We start from the raw sequence: 18,823 nt of genomic DNA, 5'->3' as shown, positions 1-18,823 counted from the left end.
CAGGGTCAATTTGGGTGCAGCCAGACCCTCACTGCCAGGGCTTGGCTTGGTCTGGCACCCTGGTGGTGAAGCCTGGGGGTCCCTCTCGGCAGCTGCTGCTGTTTATCCTCCAGAATCTTAGCTTTTAAACGTCAACATTGTTAACGCCGGTATTGCTCGTGCAGGAAAGGAGAGGGAGGGCCGCAGATGTCCCCAGTCGAGCAGCAGGCTTTCCAAACTGCAGTCTTAAAACCTGCCCAGCATGGCCCTAAGTGGCCACTAGATATCCCCATCGTTCTGGCCCATAACGTTCAGCCGAGATACCAGTTCCTGCAGGCCAGAGCATGGGCTGACTGTTGCAGTGTGGATCTGCCCCAAAGTTTAGAGCATGTGAACCTGGAGTCGCACTCATTAGAGGGACCAGAAACCAGCTGCAGCCTGGCATGGCAGGAGCAGGCGAATCCCCTCCCACTTTGTGCTTCCCTTCTCTTTGCACCCTGGGGCATTTTGTTCATCCGGCCCAGGTTCAGATGGAGCCTGATCTCTGACTGGGGCTTCCCCAGCCATTAATAAAGAGGCAAGCGGCTGCAGGGAGCAGTGTGCATCAGGGCTCTGACAGAAACAAACAAACCAAACCCCAATTTTTCAGTTCCAAATTTCCTTTAAATTAATTTAAAAAAAAAAATTAAAAATGGCCCCAGGTGTTTTGATTTGGTCGAAGCAAAAACATCTTGTGCAATGCAAACCCATTCCTCTCCCACTTTCCAATTTGCGGAAACTGTCAGCAGCCACCCGCAGAAGATACCAGCCATTACCGCTGTCGCCAGGCGCTGCCCCCACAGCCTGCAGCCAAAGACCAGACATGCTTGGAAGCCCTTGATAGTGCAAAATTTTTTTTATTCGGTGCTGTATGCAAAGTCTGAGGTTGGGCCGATCTCAGTTGCGCCCTGGGCTCGTTTGTGATCAGTTCTGGGGTTCGCGCCGTGTAGGAGACAGACCCAAACTCGCCACCTCTCCCCAGCTCTCGGGATCTTACCCTTGTTCTCAAAGGGGCAGCCAGCTGGCATCAAAGCTCCACTCCCATGCACCTGCAGGTGCCTCTGGGAGGTCAAGGGGGCACCTCACAACTATCCTGGGTTGACGTAGTCTAGACGCCAAAGGGAGCAGACAGTGGCTAAAGTGGAGCTGGGCATGGGTGTCAGCCATCCCTGCCCTGTGCTGCAGACTCTGGGGACCTGGGTTGCAGCCACTCAAGAGGGAAGAGCTGTGGGGTAGATCCTTGCCCTGGCAGGAGGGGGCAGCGCTGGTACCCATCCAGGGCAGGGGGCAGCATGTCTGATTCTGCTGCTGCTTGATCTGCAGAGTAGCCACCAAGAACTCGTGGGCAGTGCGGGGTTTCAGGCACGGCCCGAAAACAGGCCTTGGCCTCTTTCCTGCACAGATGGGAATTTGCTCCCTAGCTCGGGCTTGGAAAGCTGACGACGTTCCCCCTTCCCTTGCCCCACAAAATCACTGGTGGGGGTGACAATCTCACGTATCCTGGCAGGAACATTGCCCAGCTGAGGATCTCAAAGCACTTTAACATTCACTCATAAAGCCCCGCAAGCCACCTGGGAGGTAGGTATGGGCCAGGAGACCCATTTTTGGCAGATGGGAAACTGAGGCCTGGCATGGCACAGCCAAGGTTGTGCAGGGAGCTGGTGGCTGAAGCAGGAGGAGAACCTGGGAGCCCTGACCCCGCGTCTCTTGCGCTAGCCCCTCGGCAGGAAACTCCCCCCAATCTTTGGCTGCTGTTCCAGGGAGAGAGGTTGTGTCTCAGGGGCCAATTCCCCAGTGTCCCACTTCCTTGCAGTGACACCTGGGGGGAATTTGGCCCCACGCTAGTGGCTGGAGTGCCCCTTATTTGTTTCTTTGCATTACCACTAGCTAGTACTTCCCAGCGCTTGATTGCAAAGGAGCATCAGCATCATGGTACAAAGGGGTAAACCGAGGCACAGGGGTGGGGGGGACCTGAGTGGCCCTGTGTGACACACCAGGTCTGTTGGCTGCTTGCTGTGGGTTGGAAACCCTGGTGGATCTAGGCTGGGGTGGGGCAGGTCCGGGGAGAGCTGGGGTCACACCCCATTGTGTTCCCCTGTGTCACAGGGGTGAGAACTGACACAGGGGCCTCAGCCCAGCACACAGCCAACCTGCCCCCAGAGTCAGGGAGCAGCTGGGGCATTGGCAGAGCGGATGCTACAATCATCTGCTTTGTGTACAAACGCGAGGCAGTGTGGGGCGAGGAAGCAGCACACGGCCTGGCCAGGGCAATCTTGGGGGTTGCGTGGTTTCTACTTTCCTAGGAAGCAGCCGGACCAGAGTCAGGAGCCTGTGACTGCAAAGAGCACTGGGCCAGTGGCCCACTGTGGGAGCAAGTCCGGCGTCCCTCCAGGGCAGCGCTTTCTGCTAGCGGGCCAGGAGGAAAGCAGTGCTGCCCAGTCGGGGAGGTGGGTCCTGCACCCAGGCTGGGCTAGTCATGTGCAGGCGAGGAAGTGCCAGGGACTCCTGGCCAAGCAGGGCTCCCGCCCCCCAGGGGCTGTTCAGAGCTTTTCCTTCCAGGCTGGAGAAAGGCAGAGAGATGGGCTGAGGCCGCGCTGTTCTCGTCCATCCTCCGTCAGACTCAGCCACGAACACCCCCATCTCGAACGGAGCTCCCAGTCCCTGTGGGTCGTCCTGCACGCACGCCGCGGCGAGGCCGGCTTCTCCTTGGTCCATGTGCAGAAGGGCAGGCCTTCCCTGGGCATGCCAAGGTAACGATGGGACAGTGGCATGACTGGAGAGGCCCAGCCCTGTGATACAGTGAAGTGACACGAACGCCAAGTCCTTGGCCCCAGCCTGAGGAATAGTCATTAAATTACACAGACACACCCACACCAGCTCTTCTGTAAACATGAAACGCCCCGGCTCTGGAGTGGATCCCAGGGCCGGTGCTGGGGAAGGCGGGCGTCCTTACGAATTCCCGCGGTATGTGATGTTAGTGAAGGTGGAGGTGGCGCCTTTGTATAAAGGGTTGTTGGCCTGTAACAGAAACATAACGGACGTTGTGTCACAAAGCCCTGCTCACCAGCAGGCCGCAAAGCACCAAGGGAAGGTAAATAGCAACATCTCCCCTTTATAGATGGGGAAACTGAGGCACAGAGCCATTTGCCCAAGGACACAGAACGGGTCAGTAGCAGAGCTGGAACTAGAACCCTGGTCTCCAGGGTCCCACTCTGGTGCCCTCACTGCTAGAGCATGCTGGGTAATTTAAGAATTTCGGGGAGCAGAGTTAGGGTCCGTTCTAGCGTGCCTGGCTGGGGCCTGATTTCCAGATGGGCTCAGCACCCATTTGTTCCCATCCTGACACAGCCAGATTTGTGTGCGGAACCCTGGGCAATATCTCTGCCTACCCGGGCGCTGTGCTCGGTTGGAAATCTGACCCATAACCTCAGCCCGGTGATCCCACACTCTGGTAAGAAAGGGGCTGGGTAATTTCAAATGGAGAGGAGGACACAGGTTCCCTCTCACTCTCTGATGTTGCATTCTAGTGCCTGTGTGCCAACAGACAGGGGCTCAGACTGGAGCAGCCTCTCTCCACCAGTTCAAATGCTCCCTAGGGGTCAGCCAAAGAGAATACCGAAGCCTCGTCCTCAGGGACATTTCTCCACTTCGCCACCCTGTTCAAACAGGACTGTGTCGGCCTGGAAGGGATCAAGGGCTGCACGCCAGGACTGAGGGGCACTGGCAGAGCCGGGTGTGGAGAGCCCAGGGCTGGGGTAACAGTGGGCTGCGGGTTGAGATTGAGGGGCACCGGCAGAGCTGTGTGTGGGGAGCCCGGGGCAGGGGTAGCAGGGGGCTGTGGGTCGGGATTGAGGGGCACCGGCAGAACTGGGTGTGGGAAGACTGGGACTGGGGTAGCGGGGCTGCGGGTCAGGATTGAGGGGCACCGGCAGAGCTGGGTGTGGGGAGCCCAGGGCTGGGATAGTAGGGGGCTGCGGGTCAGGATTGAGGGGCACCGGCAGAGCTGGGTGTGGGGAGCCGAGGGCTGGGATAGCAGGGGGCTGCGGGTCAGGATTGAGGGGCACCGGCAGAGCTGGGTGTGGGGAGCCTGGGACTGGGGTAGCAGGGGGCTGTGGGTCAGGATTGAGGGGCACCGGCAGAGCTGGGTGTGGGGAGCCCAGGGCTGGGATAGCAGGGGCTGCGGGTCGGGAGTGAGGGGCACCGGCAGAGCTGGGTGTGGGGAGTCCAGGGCTGGGATAGTAGGGGGCTGCGGGTCAGGATTGAGGGGCACCGGCAGAGCTGGGTGTGGGGAGCCCAGGGCTGGGATAGCAGGGGGCTGCGGGTCGGGAGTGAGGGGCACCGGCAGAGCTGGGTGTGGGGAGTCCAGGGCTGGGATAGCAGGGGGCTGAGGGTCAGGATTGAGGGGCACCGGCAGAGCTGGGTGTGGGGAGCCCAGGGCTGGGATAGTAGGGGGCTGCGGGTCAGGATTGAGGGGCACCGGCAGAGCTGGGTGTAGGGAGCCCAGGGCTGGGATAGCAGGGGGCTGCGGGTCGGGAGTGAGGGGCACCGGCAGAGCTGGGTGTGGGGAGCCTGGGACTGGGGTAGCAGGGGGCTGCGGGTCGGGATTGAGGGGCACCGGCAGAGCTAGGTGTGGGGAGCCCGGGGCTGGGCTAGCAGGTCAGTGCTGTGTGCAGTTAGTTTTGCCCAGTGTCTGGCTCTAGCCAAGGAGGACGGTGTCATTGTTATCAGCACCGCTACATTTCAGAGAATGGGGCCTCAGAATTTCATCAGATGCTCGTGCCCTGCCGGGGGCCCCTGGAGAGGTGCAGTGCTGCCTCGAACCTTGCGGTGGGGGGAGAGGAGGAGTGGGGAAACCTTCCACAGACCCAGCTGCCCCCCTCCCCCTTTGGTGCTGGATTCCCCGCACTCCATGTGTCTCAGCCTTTCCAGCCGTGCCAGGCCGCTCGCAGGGATGGAAAAGCAGAAGGAGAGTGAGTCAGAAGGACGTGCTGGGGACGAGCGCTCAGGGGACGGGGGAGGCGTTGGGACATTCTCTCCTGCACACATGCAGCCCTGCTGACTGGCACGTGTCCGGAGGGCAGTGCCCTGTAGCCAGACTTGGGCTCTCCCTCCCCATGGCCCTTGATCTTCCCCTCCCAGCACCCTTCCTGCCAGAGCATCTCCTGGCTTCTCAGGACCTACCCCGGTCCCCTCTGACCCGCCAGGCCCAGACATCCAGGGCATCTGGGCTCCTGCCTGAATCCCCCATGTTGCCCCGGCTCACCCTGCCCCTGACAGAGGGTGGCGGGGCACAGTAGCCGAGTGCAGTCACCGCAACACACTGTGATGGAGGGAGAGGAGCGGGCTGCCCACCCGACTCTTACCGTGTCCCATTTCGCCCGCGCCCTCTCTTCCTCGAACCTGGCGAACTCCCGCCGGTCGTGGACGGTGATCAGGAGCTTCCAGATGAACAGGGCAGCCAGGCCGATGAGCAGGATGGCTCCCGCCACCACGAGCAGAACCATCAGGACATCTGGCCCCTTGGGACAGTCTGGCAAGGGAAGGAGGGAATTAGTGCTCGGCCATTCCCTGCTTAACCCAGCGCATATCCTGCAGCTCCTCCATGCAGCTAGACAGGAGAATGCCTTCAGCCAGCAGCAGTAGTGGGTCTCTTATCCTGTGCTACTAGAGGGCTGCATCGCTTGCCCATACGCAGGGCCAGAGCCTCCTGCATTGAAACACATGAGCATCCCCACTGTGTTATTCTTGGGCCAACAAGTGAGGTTTTCAAAGGGGCCTGAGCACCCAAATCCCCCTGCAATGCACCTTTGCTCCCTTTGGCTCCTTTGAATGCCCCAGCTGACGTGTCAGCAGGGCCGGAGCAGGGCTCTCCATGCTAGGGTCCGCGGGGGGGTGGAGGGGGGAGAAGAGGAGACTGCCTTCAAAGGGCAGAGATTCCCAGTCAAGCGTTGTATGCTGGCTTCACATCACGCAGCTAGAAATGCAAGGAGCACCGCCTGTGGCAGCGGGGACAGTCCTGCAAGCCCCTGGGCCTCCCTGCCCCGACTGTAATGGGGATCTGTGCCCTGCCTCCCGGGGTGCTGGGTGGGTGACCGTGGTACAGACTGGGAGGTGCCCTGATGCTCTGAGAACGGGGACCAGGTCGTATATCGGGCTGGGATCTCCCCTGTCCTCAAGCCAGCTGGTCCCCTCTCATTAACCTGCTTTCCTCCACACATCTGATGGGTGAATCCAGGGCTCCCTGGCTGGGAGCAGGGTAGCTGGCCTCTAGCACCCGCTGACGGGCCGTGGTTCTTGCGGCTTTGCTCGTGTTTCAATCTGTCTGAAACTCCCTCCCCTGCACGGAGCAGGTTGGCTTTCCTCCGCACCCCTCTCCTGTGCTGAGCTGGCTGGCTGTGTGTCCTGCGGCATCCGCTAACACCTCTGGGCGTGTCCGTGTCTGACGGAGGAGGGGACACATCCGCTCCCCAAGCTCTGATGCGGCACGCAACCCAAACAAACCTGAGACACCCTTGCCCTCCTGTCTGCCGGGCCCAGCCCCGCCCTCAGCAGCCTGACTGTAATTACAGCTGGCAGCTGCTTTCCAAGGCATTCGGGGAAAAGCTTGGGGTTGCTGGCGGCCCCCTACAATGGGACATGCCAGGGCAGTGGCTGCCTCCTGCTTTCGGATCTGCGTGGGACATGGTGTTATACCCCTTCTGTACAGGGGACATGCCTCTGTCCATGCCCAGGCTGGGGCCGAAAGAGCCCTGAGGATCCCCCAGCTTACGCTGCAATGCAGAGGGTTCACTGCAAAGCTCTGCACAGGGCGAGGTCTCCACCGAGCTCAGCTCCCCGACATGCACCCATAGTACTGAGCTGTGGAGACAAGGCAGGGCGGTGCAGGGGGGATGTCTCGTCTCTGCAGCCCACGCTGGCTGCAGAGACATGCTGAGCAAAGCACAGGGAGATGGAGACAGGAAGTCTCTGTGCCGAAAGGCGTGAAACAACAAGGAACAATCTAGTCACGTTTTCACTCAGCCCTCTCAAGACGGCCAGGTCCCATGTCCGAGCCGCACCAGCCAGGACAGGCAAACGGCGGCTTTAAATCCTGATCCCTGGTGTACGTTCGGGCAGCCCCACGGCTAATCTAACGTGTAGAGGCTCAGCCTGTCTGCTCCACCAGTGCAGAGTGCTCCGGCCCGCTCCTGCCATGCCGTTCTCTTGGCCTAAGGCCGGTCAGCCAGGTATCCCCCAGGGGCTGGTCGCGCTGGCAGAGAGAGGCCACAGCTGACCCCAAGGGGGACCAAAGCCTGAGAGGTGCCGAGGCTTTCCACCCGCCCCGGACATCTGGGGAAGCTGCCGGACCTGAACTCATTACACGGGGCCAGTCTGTATGAACAGGGCCTGGAGGAGGAAATGGATCATGTCCACAGAGGTTCTTTGTTCTGTTCCTCATGTTTCGGTTTCATTTTCCGAACGCAAAGGGATGGGTCTCGCTCTCCCGGCAGCGTGAAGTGTGGAAGCTTACAGCTGTGTGAAGGAGACCAGAGTCCACCTGGGCTCCAGCTACTTTGGCCCAAAGCCGCTCCTGAGCCAGGGCTGCCAGACACGAGGCAGAATCGTTTCAGTTCATCATATTCAGCTTCAGAAAACAGCCGGGGAAGCATCCGAGAACAGAAGGGCCTTCTGCCCCAGGGCAAGGAAAAGGTGTTTGCCACCCACAGGGCGGATGCTGGCATGCAATGTGAGCTAATTGGTTGGCGCCAGTCCCTGAGATTTCCCAACAATGCCCAGCGGCTTTAGGATTCTGAGCACGCTCATAGTCAGCATTGGGAAACAACGTGTTCTGGCACTTCCCTCGGTGTGTGTGTGTGTGGGTGTGTGTATAAACACACACACACACCCCCCCCCTCTGTTAGGCATTACTGTCATATAAATAAGAGTAGAACTGAGCTGTCCTGACCCTCTGGCTCTTGCTTTATTCATTAGAATGCCTGTTGTCTTTAGAAATTAAATCCACATCACCCACCTCCCTGGAAAACCCATTGGGGCTGTTCGCCGGTTTGTTGGTGGCATCCTGAATTCAGATCTTGGCCAGTGGGCTGGATCTGGGCCTGTCTCCAACTCCATTATGAGCCAGGGACCTGTGTCTCCTGGCCGAGGTGAAGGGGAGGGGTCTCAGAAGTGGATTAGGATAAAGGGCAGATGCAGGACAGAGAATTAACCAAAAGGGGGAGAGGGCAGCAGGTGGGGAGAGGAGTCCCCAGAAGAGCTGGACAACCAACGGAGCAGCCATCAGGGCACCGGATGCCAACTCCTCCCCAATTCCCGGGTGAATTCCCACTGGCTGCACTGGGTGTTTCTCTAGAGACAGTGAATGACAGGGGGATGGGTTCAAGGAAGAAAGGGGAGCATGAAGCCTACACTCCAGCAGCTCAGGTCCTGTCCCTGCAGTGTGCCATAAACCTCCCACCACTGTATGGAATAGGCCTGGGCTGAAATTCACACCCTGCCTATTATCCCTGGCCAAGCTGCTGTCTACTCCCAGGGCATGTCCAGCCTGTGATCACAGGGCATGAAAGCAGCTTGGGTCTGGAGCTGTACAAACCCGCCCAGCACCCAGGGCTCTGCAGCTGGCGCAGCTTCACTGCTAGCGGGATTCAAACTTGGTCAGCTCAAGCTGCAGTCCCGCCCTGTGATTACTGGCTAAACACCCCCCCCCATGGAGAGGAAGCAGCTGTCCAGGCTGGACAGAGCCAAGGGCAGGCGACCTGCCCTGCAGAGATCCCTTCCAGAAGCTGGGCTTCTCAGGGACGCCTGGCTGTGTATCTCCGCTCCTAGTGGCAGCAGAAGGGCCAGCCCAGGGGCTAACCGTCCTGGGCCGTCGCTCGATCCCGGTCTCACCTGGCTCCTCGACGTAAAGGATGGATTTCCCGCTGGAGTCCTCATAATACTGGAACCGCACCACACAGTCGTTCTCATCCTTGTAGGTGCAGTTCACCGCGTCTTTACCCGTGTCACCTGCGGGGGGCAAAGGAGAGGCCGTCAGCCCAAACCGTGCGCCACGGGTGGGGTTAACAGACGCTGCCCAGCTGGGCAGACAGTGAAGCTGAGGCCAGGCCTGCGAGTTCCCCCGGAGGCTTTGTCTAAACGAGGAAGAAGGTCAAGACTAGGTTGGGCCAGGGCCCAGGCTAAAACAGGAGCTGAACCCTGCCTTGAGATCCCCAAGCTGCAAGTCAGCACTGGGGTTATTACCGAGAGCCCGGACCCGCTGCTCAGAGCGACCGCTGCTGCATGGGCACCAGGATCCCAGCGCTGGCTGGGCGTGTCCGAGCAAGGTGTGAAATCCCAAGGGGCACCCACCTCGTCCTGATGCTGCTCTTACGGATGGCAGGGCCCACCTCCCACAGAGCTCAACGGGAGTGGGATGGGGCCCCAGTTCTGTATTCGCTTTCCTGGCCAGCGCCCAGGGAAAGGAGGCTGGGGCTGGGCAGCTGGCGGGGGGGCGGGGACGATGCTCAGCAGGCAGGGCGCTGAGCTATGGCTGCATTAGGCAGGTGGCCGAGCGGAGGTCAGGTGAGTCAAACGTGCGCTAGCGACACTCAGTTCGCTGTCCGAGTGCCCAGTTCAGCTTGCCTGCCTGCAGGCTTACCAACCAGCTGGCACGCATTTGTATCTCACTGTGCGGGGCGTCTCTATACAGCCCAAGTGAGTCCCCCCAGGAACGAGCAGCCTTTAGCGTCTCGTCTTGCAGGCCCTGCAGCGGGTGGCCTCTGCGTGGGCTTGCGGTTCGGATTCTGGCTCCCGTTTCCTGTCTCTGACTCAAAGGGAAAGCTCTGGCTCCCTGCCCCCCTGCGTGCCCAGCCTCCAGCAGTTTACATCTGCTGTTCGTTTCTCTACTGTATATTGCCCCCCTCCCCGGCACTCGTGGTGACAAACACCGACGATCCACCGCCCTGCCAGGCGTCCAAGACCCTGGCTGACAGCCCAGCTCCTCCCTTGCTCACCGAGTTCCTGCACCGGCTCGATCTCGTCCCGGCAGGTGCGGCTGCAGGTTTGCTGCTCTGTCAGGGTCCCCCTCTCAAACTTCTTACACTCCACGCACTCCCTGAGGAGAAGGAGAAAAGTGATAAAGGACAGGAACATCAGGGGATGCTACAGTCCACTCCAGGGCTCCCCAGGAAGCCTTTGGGTTTGGGGTTCAAAAATCAGACTCACAGCTGGGGGCTCCCGCACGATCCCTGAAGCAGCTCTGCCAAATGGAGAAGGGGAGGGGAGAAGGGTCCCCCCCATCACCCCAGCTGTTTCACATTGTTCCCCTATCCTATGTCCCTGCTTCCCAGCACCTCCATTCACAGTGGGGATCCCCTGTGCTCCCTGAGGGGGCCTGGCCCCTGACACAGCCACTGGTCTCGACCATCTCCTGCCAAGCCCCTGAGTGTGTGGGAGGCTTTCCGCAGGGATCCCAGGGAGGGGGACCCTGATTCTGACTCTCCCACAGAGGAGCGACCCTTTGCCCTGCATCCACCCTGATTTCACGCTGGAAGATCAGCTGCCTTTTGGCATCAGGGTCTCACAAACCTGCCTCCTCCCCGCCCAGACTGCAGTCACAGCATCCCACATAGTCTAGAGCTCAGCTTTCTTCTGGGGCAGACGCTTCCCAAAGAGGTGCCACCGGGACCCATGCACTGAGCCCACGCCAGCTCCACCTGCTGAGATCCCTGCAGCCCGGAACCCAAGCGAGCACCACCAGGCGTGGGTGTGATGAGTTGGGTGCCGCCTCGGACCCTGCCCTGCCTGTCAGCAGCAATGTTCCCCAGGCCAGGTCTAACCCCCTGGAATTACAGCAGCACACTCTGCCCCCCAGCCCCACTCACTTCTTGATGGTGCAGGCGTCAGGGCAGGTGGGGCACTTCTCGCAGGTGTCCCCGTAGGAGCCGGCCTGGGTGCACTCGCATTTCCCGCACTGGCAGAGACCGTGCCCGCTGCACACCAGACCGTTGCTGGACATGCAGGTGTCGGTGCGGGTGGTGCAGTTGCAATAGTCCCCCATCCAGTCCGAGTCGCACAGGCAGTCCCCACAGCTGCACTGCCCGTGACCTGTGGGCGAACGCAAGGGCGTCAGGAGTGACTGCAGGCTTCCCATCTAGGTTTCCCCCCCAGCAGCTGTGCCACCTTATCCTGGCCTGCAGCACCCTGTGCAAGTCCTGACTTGGGCAGTCACATGCCACCCTGTTGATGTCCCCTAACGTTGCGATGCATCTGTTAGCCTGGCCCTTTGTAAAACAAACCACCCCACTGGGATCTGAACTCTGCAGCTCATTGCAAAGCAGCTTGGGGCTCTGGTTTCCCTGGGATGGCGGGAGGCAGCGGTCAGGGAGCACCGAGTTTGGGCCACGGGGGTTTTCTCTGTCAGTTTGGAATGAGCCTAGAAAGCGAAAGAGACACTTGGCTGGAGATCCTGGCTCTTGCTCATTTCCTCCCCTCACCCCTAAGTCCTAGGGCCTCTCCTTGGGTAGGGCTGCTCCAGAAACAGACCCAAGTTCCCTGAACTGGGACTCATGCTGCAAAACGGAGACCCAGGTTCAAATCCTCTCCAAGCCTGGGGCTGTTTGGCTCATGGGGTTTGGTTCTGGCCCCAAAGATCCCAGCAAACCTAGCTGGAGTGTTGGATCCACAGTAAAGCCAGCACAAGCCCCCCTGGCCCCAGCCCTCATTGGAGCCCTGGGAAATTCTGCTGGTCGCTGCGGTTGGGAGCAGGACCGCAGCCCCTCACTTAGGCTTTCCTTGGGAAAACTGTCTAGGGCTGTAGTTTCTGCTCAGCCCCGGGCGCAGCGTCACTGCTGGACAGACTGAATGTGTCACTTTTTAGATAATGGGAAACTAGGGATGAGTCAGAGGAAAACTGGCCAGAAAGGCATCAGGAGAGCTACGTGCAGGGAGTCCCAGGCTGGAAGAGCAGTGGGTCCTGTGGGTCAGGAATGAGGGAGGATGGTTAAGCTGCGGGGGTAGCCTGACAGGCGCCTGGGAGCTGGCACAAGGCATCCAGGAGAAGGACGTCAGTATAAACTTTCCTCTCGCCCCCATTTTAATTTCACAACAGGCACTAAGAGAGTGGGGAAGGTGGAGAAGTGTGAGATATGGACCAGCCCCACCTCTGAGCCTTTCAGCTGATCTTGTTAACTTCTCGGCCCCTACTAGAGTGACTCCAGATTGACTCCAGATTCACAGCAGTGTGACTAAGAGCAGGCCCTCCATAGGCTGCCCCCCCGCCCACTATGGGGCTTTGACACTGCCACCCTCTCCCCCGGAATGACAGACCCCTGTCTGGGTGATAAAGCGCCCGCTCACCCCCTTCCTCCTCATGGCTTATTTGTTTGTTGGGTGTCATCAATTGGTCATCATCCTGATAACCAGCTTGGCCCCCTGTCTCGGGCCAAACATCTGGAGCTATTGCATTGAACAACAAGCAGGGAAGCGTGTGACGAACTGGCCCAGAGCCAGCTGCCCCCTAGTGAATACAGTGGGGGTGTGGGAAGCCAGTCTTCCAGCTGAGCACACTTATTGCTGTGACACTCTCCCATTGCCCTGGAAGATATGGAGGGCTCACTAGGGAAAAACAGGCCTGCCTCCCCCCCCACACACACATCGCAATAACTGCAGATAAGGAGGCCCGGAAGGGAGGGGCCGGGGAGGTTAGGCAATGCTGTGGTCAGAGCAGAAAGCAACAGAGGTGCTGGGGGTGCTAGGGATAGGAGCCCAGTGGGGAATCCGCCTGGGGGGGGCTCAGTTCAGCAAAGAGGGTGGACAAACACTGGGCTGGGAAGGGGTGGAGCCAGGTCCCCCGAGGCACTGTCTCCCCCACGCAGGGTGGTTCAGACACAGACCAGTCCCCAGGGACTTTATGGGAACCCCCAAGGTCTGCGCCCTAGGGCCCGGTGCCTGGAAAGGGGTAAGGCCTCTTGGGGGATTTGGGGACTTCCCTGAGTGCTGATGGCTGCTGGGTCAAGTGGCTGCCCCTATTCCTGCCACCTGGGCCCCCTGGGGATGTCATGGGTTTGAACCTGCTGATGGAATGGGCCAGGGCTCCTCTCAGCTGGGCGTGGTCGGGGGCTCTTTCTGGAGTGAACTGTGTGTGCATCTCCCAGCGTTCAGGGAGCCTGTGCGGAGGGGAGCTGGGCAGGGGCTCGCTGGCCCCCTTTCAGGACATGCTGTTCTGAGTCAGGCCGTCCGCCTGCTCCCTCCGTGAACTCTGCTCAGCTTTGCTTGGCTGCTTCCGTGAGAAGCGCCAAGGGAAATAAACAGATGTGGTGTTAACCCAACTGGCTCAAGAAGGGGGAGCAAGATGACTGGGGCCAGCCTGCCCTGCTGCAAGGGGTCTCCTCAGGCATTCCTCCTGCCTTCTGCTCAGGTTAAGCCACTGAAATGCAACCACCTCTGGGGTGGGACCTGGCAGCTGCTACACAGCACTGTACAACAATAGACATCCTGCATCCAACTGCACCGACAGAGGTATTTTAGGCAGTCCGTGCGGAATGACACAAGCTGGAATACAATCAGAGTGAACCCCCCTTTTCCTTAGGGGAGCTGAGGTCGGATCTTGGATGACTCCCGGCATCTTAGACCCAGAACCGGCTAATACAGATGGGGAGAGCACAGCCGAGGGAACTCCCCACCCCGCCGAGCTCCCCTTAGCAGGCCAGAGCCAGGGGGCCCATGCCGGGGCGGCGCCACTTACCCGAGCACATCTCGCCCTTGAAGCGGACGCAGGAGAAGTCGTCGCACTCGCAGTACTTGCCGGTCACCTTGCCGAAGTCGCTGGCGTGGCAGACGCACTGGCCGCAGAGGCACTCACCCCGCTGGCTGCACAGGGGCTGCCCCGCGCCGGGGCTGCAGTTGTCCTGCTGCGCGGGGCTGTACTCCTCCTCGGAGCACTCGCAGCGGGAGCCCAGCCGGCCCTGGTAGCAGCGGCACACGCCGCACTCGAAGGTGCCGTTGCCCTGGTTGCAGGCGGGGCTGTTAGGCTCGGCGTGCTGCTGGCAGGCACAGTCGCAGTCAAAGTTCACCACCACCGTCAGGCTGTCCTTGAAGCCCACGGGCTTGATAGTGAAGGATTTCTGCCGCTGCTGGGGGCAGCCCCGCACCTTGGCCTCAATGCTGAAGCTCACCTGGGGAGGGAAGCGCCGGGTTCGATTGAGGCAGGGCTGCTCCAAGCACACCAGGGGCCACCTGGTTGCAAGGCCTGAGACCCAGAGCCGTCAGCCAGTCCCTTCCAGGCACGTTTGACCCGAGGCTGCCTGGTGACATGGGCTGGCAGCGAGCCATTTGGAGAGAACCACAGGCTCAGTGTAGCATCCCCTTTTGTATTTATCCCAGCAGAGCCCTGCCACGAAAGACGTTACAAGCCTGTGACCTTCTCCCGCAGCGGCAGAGGCTGGGGAACGTGTCCAGGGCTGGGGCGTGGGATGATCCCAGAGTGCTGGGCCGGCTCCTGACAAAGCCCTGACTTGGATGATTTAGTTGGGGTTGGCCCCGCTTTGAGCAGGGGGTCGGACTAGGTGACCTCCTGAGGTCCCTTCCAACCCTGATCTTCTATGACCTTCCTTCCAGCAGGCTGCCAGCTGGCAAGACTCACCGTGTCTCCTATCTTGAGTCCCACGCAGGACTTGAGTCCCTGAATGACCTCGTCATTGAGGCAGGTGGCGTTGAAGGAGAGGGACAGCTCCTCGGGCAGGTCTCGCACCTCCAGCTCCACCTTGGAGCGGATTTTCTGGAGGGAGGGAAGAAGAGCACACACCCCAGACTTAGGAAAGGGCATCGAGAGAAGGCAGCCGAGCCCGGGGAGTGAGGAGCTCTCCCAGTACCCAGCGCAGAGATGCAGGCCTATGGAGACGCAGAGAGAGCCAGCCGGCTCCATCGCTCAGGAGTCACCAAGAAGCTGTCACATGGTGACAACTTTCCTCAGTTACCGCCCTGGGCTGGATCAGAACCAGTGACCTGCTAGGGAGAGAGGGAGGCTCTCCTAGAGCAGCGAGCTCAGCGCATGTCCCCGGGGTGCACTTGGGGAAAGGCTCGCTAGCCAAAGGTCCTTCCTCTGCCACCGAGACATCAGCCAGAGGGCTGGCCTGGCTGCCGGGAGGAGGGGAAGAGACAGCTGCCAAGGGGAAGGGGACAAGGTGGGAAATGGAATGACCTCACTTCCTCTGTGCATCGCTAAGGCAGATGTTCACAGCTGGATCCAGGGAGCTCGGGGGATGAGGCAGGGTTGCCAAAGTGCAAGTGCCTCTTTAAGGGCTGAGATCCTGTGGAAGCACCCCCCATTTTGCTCTGCTTCTGACACGGGGCTCCTCCCAAGTGAGGAGACCCCCATAGGAACCCCCCAAAACTGCTGCAGGCAGCGGCCCTGGGAGATGCCCTAGGCTGCCCTGGGTTTGCCCAGGCGTCGTGGGCCATGGAGTCCCCACTACTCACACTCACCCCATAGGACTCCAGAATGAGCTGCAGGACGTTGCTGGAGTCTCTGGACAGGATCCCCACAGTGGTGCCGGGAATCAGCTCACTGTAGTTCTGGCAAGAAAACACACAGCATCCTGGATGCGCTAGGGAAGGGCAAGAGGGCGATGCCCAGGGAGACCGTGGCATGCCAGGGCTTCAGTACCAAGGCCTGACGCAAAGCTCAGATCACTAGCTTTATGGAGCCTCGCTGCTCTGCTGGGGCATCAAGACGGCAATTGCCATGTGGCCCAAACCTGTGCACCGGGGCTGGGGGGGAGTCAAACCTCATGTTTGCAAACACAGGCAGTATGAGGCCACGGCCAGAGCGCTGGCCTGGGAGCCAGGAGAGCCGGGCTCTGTTCCCGGCTCAGCCGCTGCCTTGTTGGGTGACTGGCCAGGCCATAAAACCTGAGACCGGAGAGCCGAGGGTCATTAAAGGCCCGGGAAGGGTTGCAAAAGGGTTTCTAGCCACCTGGGAGCAGATTGTGGGCAGACACAGTGTCTCCTTTCATCAGCCATGGGTGGCTCTAGGCAGCCTGGCCCTGGGGGCTGCCTGCAAATGTCCTTGGGGGTCGGCTAACAGCTCCAGCTGTCACGCGGGGTGGCCCTGGGTGTGCTGAGCTCTTCAGGTGCTGGGGAGGGGAGGGAGCTGCCATTGGGGGCGGAGCTTCCTAGGCTGTGGGTGGGGCATCCAGGACATCAGCACGGAGCAGTCACCTTGTAGAGGCCGACCACGGTCTCCGTCACGGCAAAGATCAAGTTGATGTTTTTCTGGGAGAGTTTCTCAGTCATCAGGCCCAGCGAGGGATAGTCCTGGGGAGAGAAACAAGTTGTCAGGCCTTGGGGGCTGGTCCTTCCGCAGGCGCATCAGCTGCTAAGACATCTAATCCCCCCCAGCCCCACTGCACAACACATCTCACCAGGCCCTGCCGGGCCGGCTTGTACTTCCCTCCCTGCCCCGGAGGCCTGTCTGCCCTCAGCAGCCGTGCAGGTAGGGATGTCCCAATCCCACAGGCTGTTCCCCTGGGACATGGCTGGGGGGAGCCCTGCAATCAGCACACATCCTCCCTTTACTGTCTTACAGAGGTGCACACACATGGACCATGAACATCCACGTGTGTACACATAACTACACACACACACTCCTGCATTTACACACATAGCTATCTGCGTGCCCTCGTGCGCAAGCCCCCCCGCCACCCCATCTTATTATTTTGTTTACCTGCCTGCCGAATTCCCCAGGAACTCCCATCCCGTATCCGTGTCCAGGTTTGCGCTTTGCACAGAGGAATTCCCGTATTCCATAGGGACCCACTTCCCTCCCCGCCACATGCAGGCAGGGCCCTGCATTTACCAGTGTGGTAGAGGCCGAGTAGAGATTATCCTTGCCAATGTGGCACTGCCCGTCATTGGGCTGGACGATCCCTGCCAGCCTCCCGTCCAGAGCGATGTGGGTCTTGGCATCTGTTGTGAAGACCAGCAGGTGACTAGCATCATTCCTCCAGCCGATCTTCTCCTGCAGCAAAACACAGGAGCGGGTTCCCAGCCTTTTCTATACCTTAGCACTGCTGGACAACCACAGAGGCCATCATTACTGTTACTGCCCGAGCTCTGGTACCTGGGGCTCCCAGGGGTGACCAACGCCATGGGCAAGCCAGTAAGGAAGTATGGGCTATTCCTAAATGTGGGATATGATTAGGAAGGATGCAAATTAATAAGAGGGACACCCTGATGCTTCAGGGCATAAGCAGCACTGACTGCCTTGGGGTCAGGAAGAATTTCCCCTGATGGGCAGGTTATTCCATGGTCCAAGCTGGGGTTCCATGCCCCTTCCTCTGAAGCATCTGGCATCGGTCCCAGAGACTGTTCTGTTCTGAGCCAGCCTGGCAATTCGTATGTTCAGCGTTCAACCCCCTGCACTTTACACCTGCTCTTGATGCATGTCCCACTGGCCTCACCGCACTGTGAGATGCCCAACCTACAGCATCCCACCTTGTGACCCTTCTCCGCCCCGGGCCAGAGTGCTTACGTCACAGACGGTTGCTTGGATGATGGCATCGAACCCCCCTTCGGGCGCATCGCGGTTCCGCGAGACACTCTGCTTGCGCACCTCCTCGTTGAAGCGGGTCACCTCGTCCGTGAGCGTCAGGACGTGTTTGTAGCCGAACATGGGCAGGCAAGTTTGGTGGATCCTGCGGGGAAGCAACCATGGAGAGGAGTACTGTAGCTCCCCAACACAGGGGAAGATTGAGAGCGTGGACAGCGCAGTGCCCCTGCTGCCTAGCACGCACAGCGTCTTGCAGTGTCCTTACTGGTACGGTGATTTTCAACCAATTCTGTGTTACTCCCCCCATTCCATACTGGGACGCCTCTCCCAGCTAGCTGGGACTGCTCCCCTTTAGCAATAGGGGAACAGCAGGGTGTTAGCGACTCCCCCAGGGGACACAGAGCAATCAAGCAGGGCAGCCGGCACAAGGCTGTGGAGCAAACTCCTGCAGGATCTTGGGACCAAACCTAATTGCGCTGCGCTCTGAGTGTAAGGCGCACTCTGCCTTTGCGAGTATGAACACAGCACTTATGATGTATTTAATCTACACAGAAAAATCCCCCTCGGTAGAGGAAAGGAGAAAGATCCAGAGACTGTCAGAAGCCAGTCACATGGCTAATAACCTCTGGAAGATGCTCAGATACCACGGCAATGGACATGGATATAAGAACCTGAAGAGAAAAACAACGGCTGAGCTCAGCTGAGAATCAGGCCTCCTTTCTGGGTGGAGAGTGCTTGGAAAGCTGGGCCTGAGCATTTTGGAAAATCTGGCACACACCATCTGCACATTCGGCATCAACTCCCCATTGAGTGCATGCAGCTCCATTTGGGGGACCTAAAACACCAGGATCACCATGGTGTAACACAAACATGGGCCCATCCCTGTAGGTTTTTAAACACCCATTGGCCGTAACAGTTAAAAAATAAATAAATCACTGCAGGCTTCGTGACACTAAACTTTCATCTTCTGTTTAAATCTTCTGTCATTTAAAAAAGAAAATCAGACATACCTCCCCCTGGGCATATATTTTTCCAGGAGGAAATTGGAGAAACACTGAATTTCTTATACCTAAGTTACATAACTCTAATAAATAATAATGACACTTTACTCTTTTTTTCAGCCAGGCTGGATCAGATCCAAAGTCTATCTAGCCCAGTATCCTTCCACAGTGGCCAGAGCCAGATGCTTCAGAGGAAGTGGTGAGAACTGTAAAGTAGCAGATGTGGGGTAATCTCTTCCCTATGTTAGATGTCATCTTGGGCCCTAATACAGATTTGCTT

The 18,823-nt window shown here is 59.1% G+C and overlaps 1 protein-coding gene across 2 annotated transcripts in view; it reads right to left on the bottom strand.

Moving 5' to 3' along the window:
* Window positions 1–855: 855 nt before the first annotated feature.
* ITGB3 (integrin subunit beta 3) overlaps window positions 856–18,823 on the bottom strand; it is a 45,395-nt gene continuing 27,427 nt past the window's right edge. The window contains exons 5-15 of one of the 2 annotated variants that reach the window (XM_043503379.1): window positions 17,525–17,687; window positions 16,850–17,011; window positions 16,213–16,308; window positions 15,478–15,567; window positions 14,636–14,770; window positions 13,739–14,168; window positions 10,878–11,100; window positions 10,008–10,108; window positions 8,905–9,018; window positions 5,382–5,548; window positions 856–3,036 (exon numbers count right to left, since the gene is read on the bottom strand). In XM_043503379.1, coding sequence (XP_043359314.1) covers window positions 2,968–3,036; window positions 5,382–5,548; window positions 8,905–9,018; window positions 10,008–10,108; window positions 10,878–11,100; window positions 13,739–14,168; window positions 14,636–14,770; window positions 15,478–15,567; window positions 16,213–16,308; window positions 16,850–17,011; window positions 17,525–17,687 — 1,750 coding nt within the window. In that variant the 3' untranslated portion in view covers window positions 856–2,967. Of the gene's footprint in view, window positions 3,037–5,381; window positions 5,549–8,904; window positions 9,022–10,007; window positions 10,109–10,877; window positions 11,101–13,738; window positions 14,169–14,635; window positions 14,771–15,477; window positions 15,568–16,212; window positions 16,309–16,849; window positions 17,012–17,524; window positions 17,688–18,823 lie in introns of both variants that reach the window. The other variant, XM_038385457.2, reaches the window with a different exon arrangement.

This window comes from Dermochelys coriacea, chromosome 27 (assembly GCF_009764565.3).
Source record: "Dermochelys coriacea isolate rDerCor1 chromosome 27, rDerCor1.pri.v4, whole genome shotgun sequence".
NCBI lineage: Eukaryota > Metazoa > Chordata > Testudines > Dermochelyidae > Dermochelys > Dermochelys coriacea.
The sequence above is the reverse complement of the archived record's forward strand: the minus strand, read 5'-3'. Positions and strand labels throughout refer to the sequence as shown.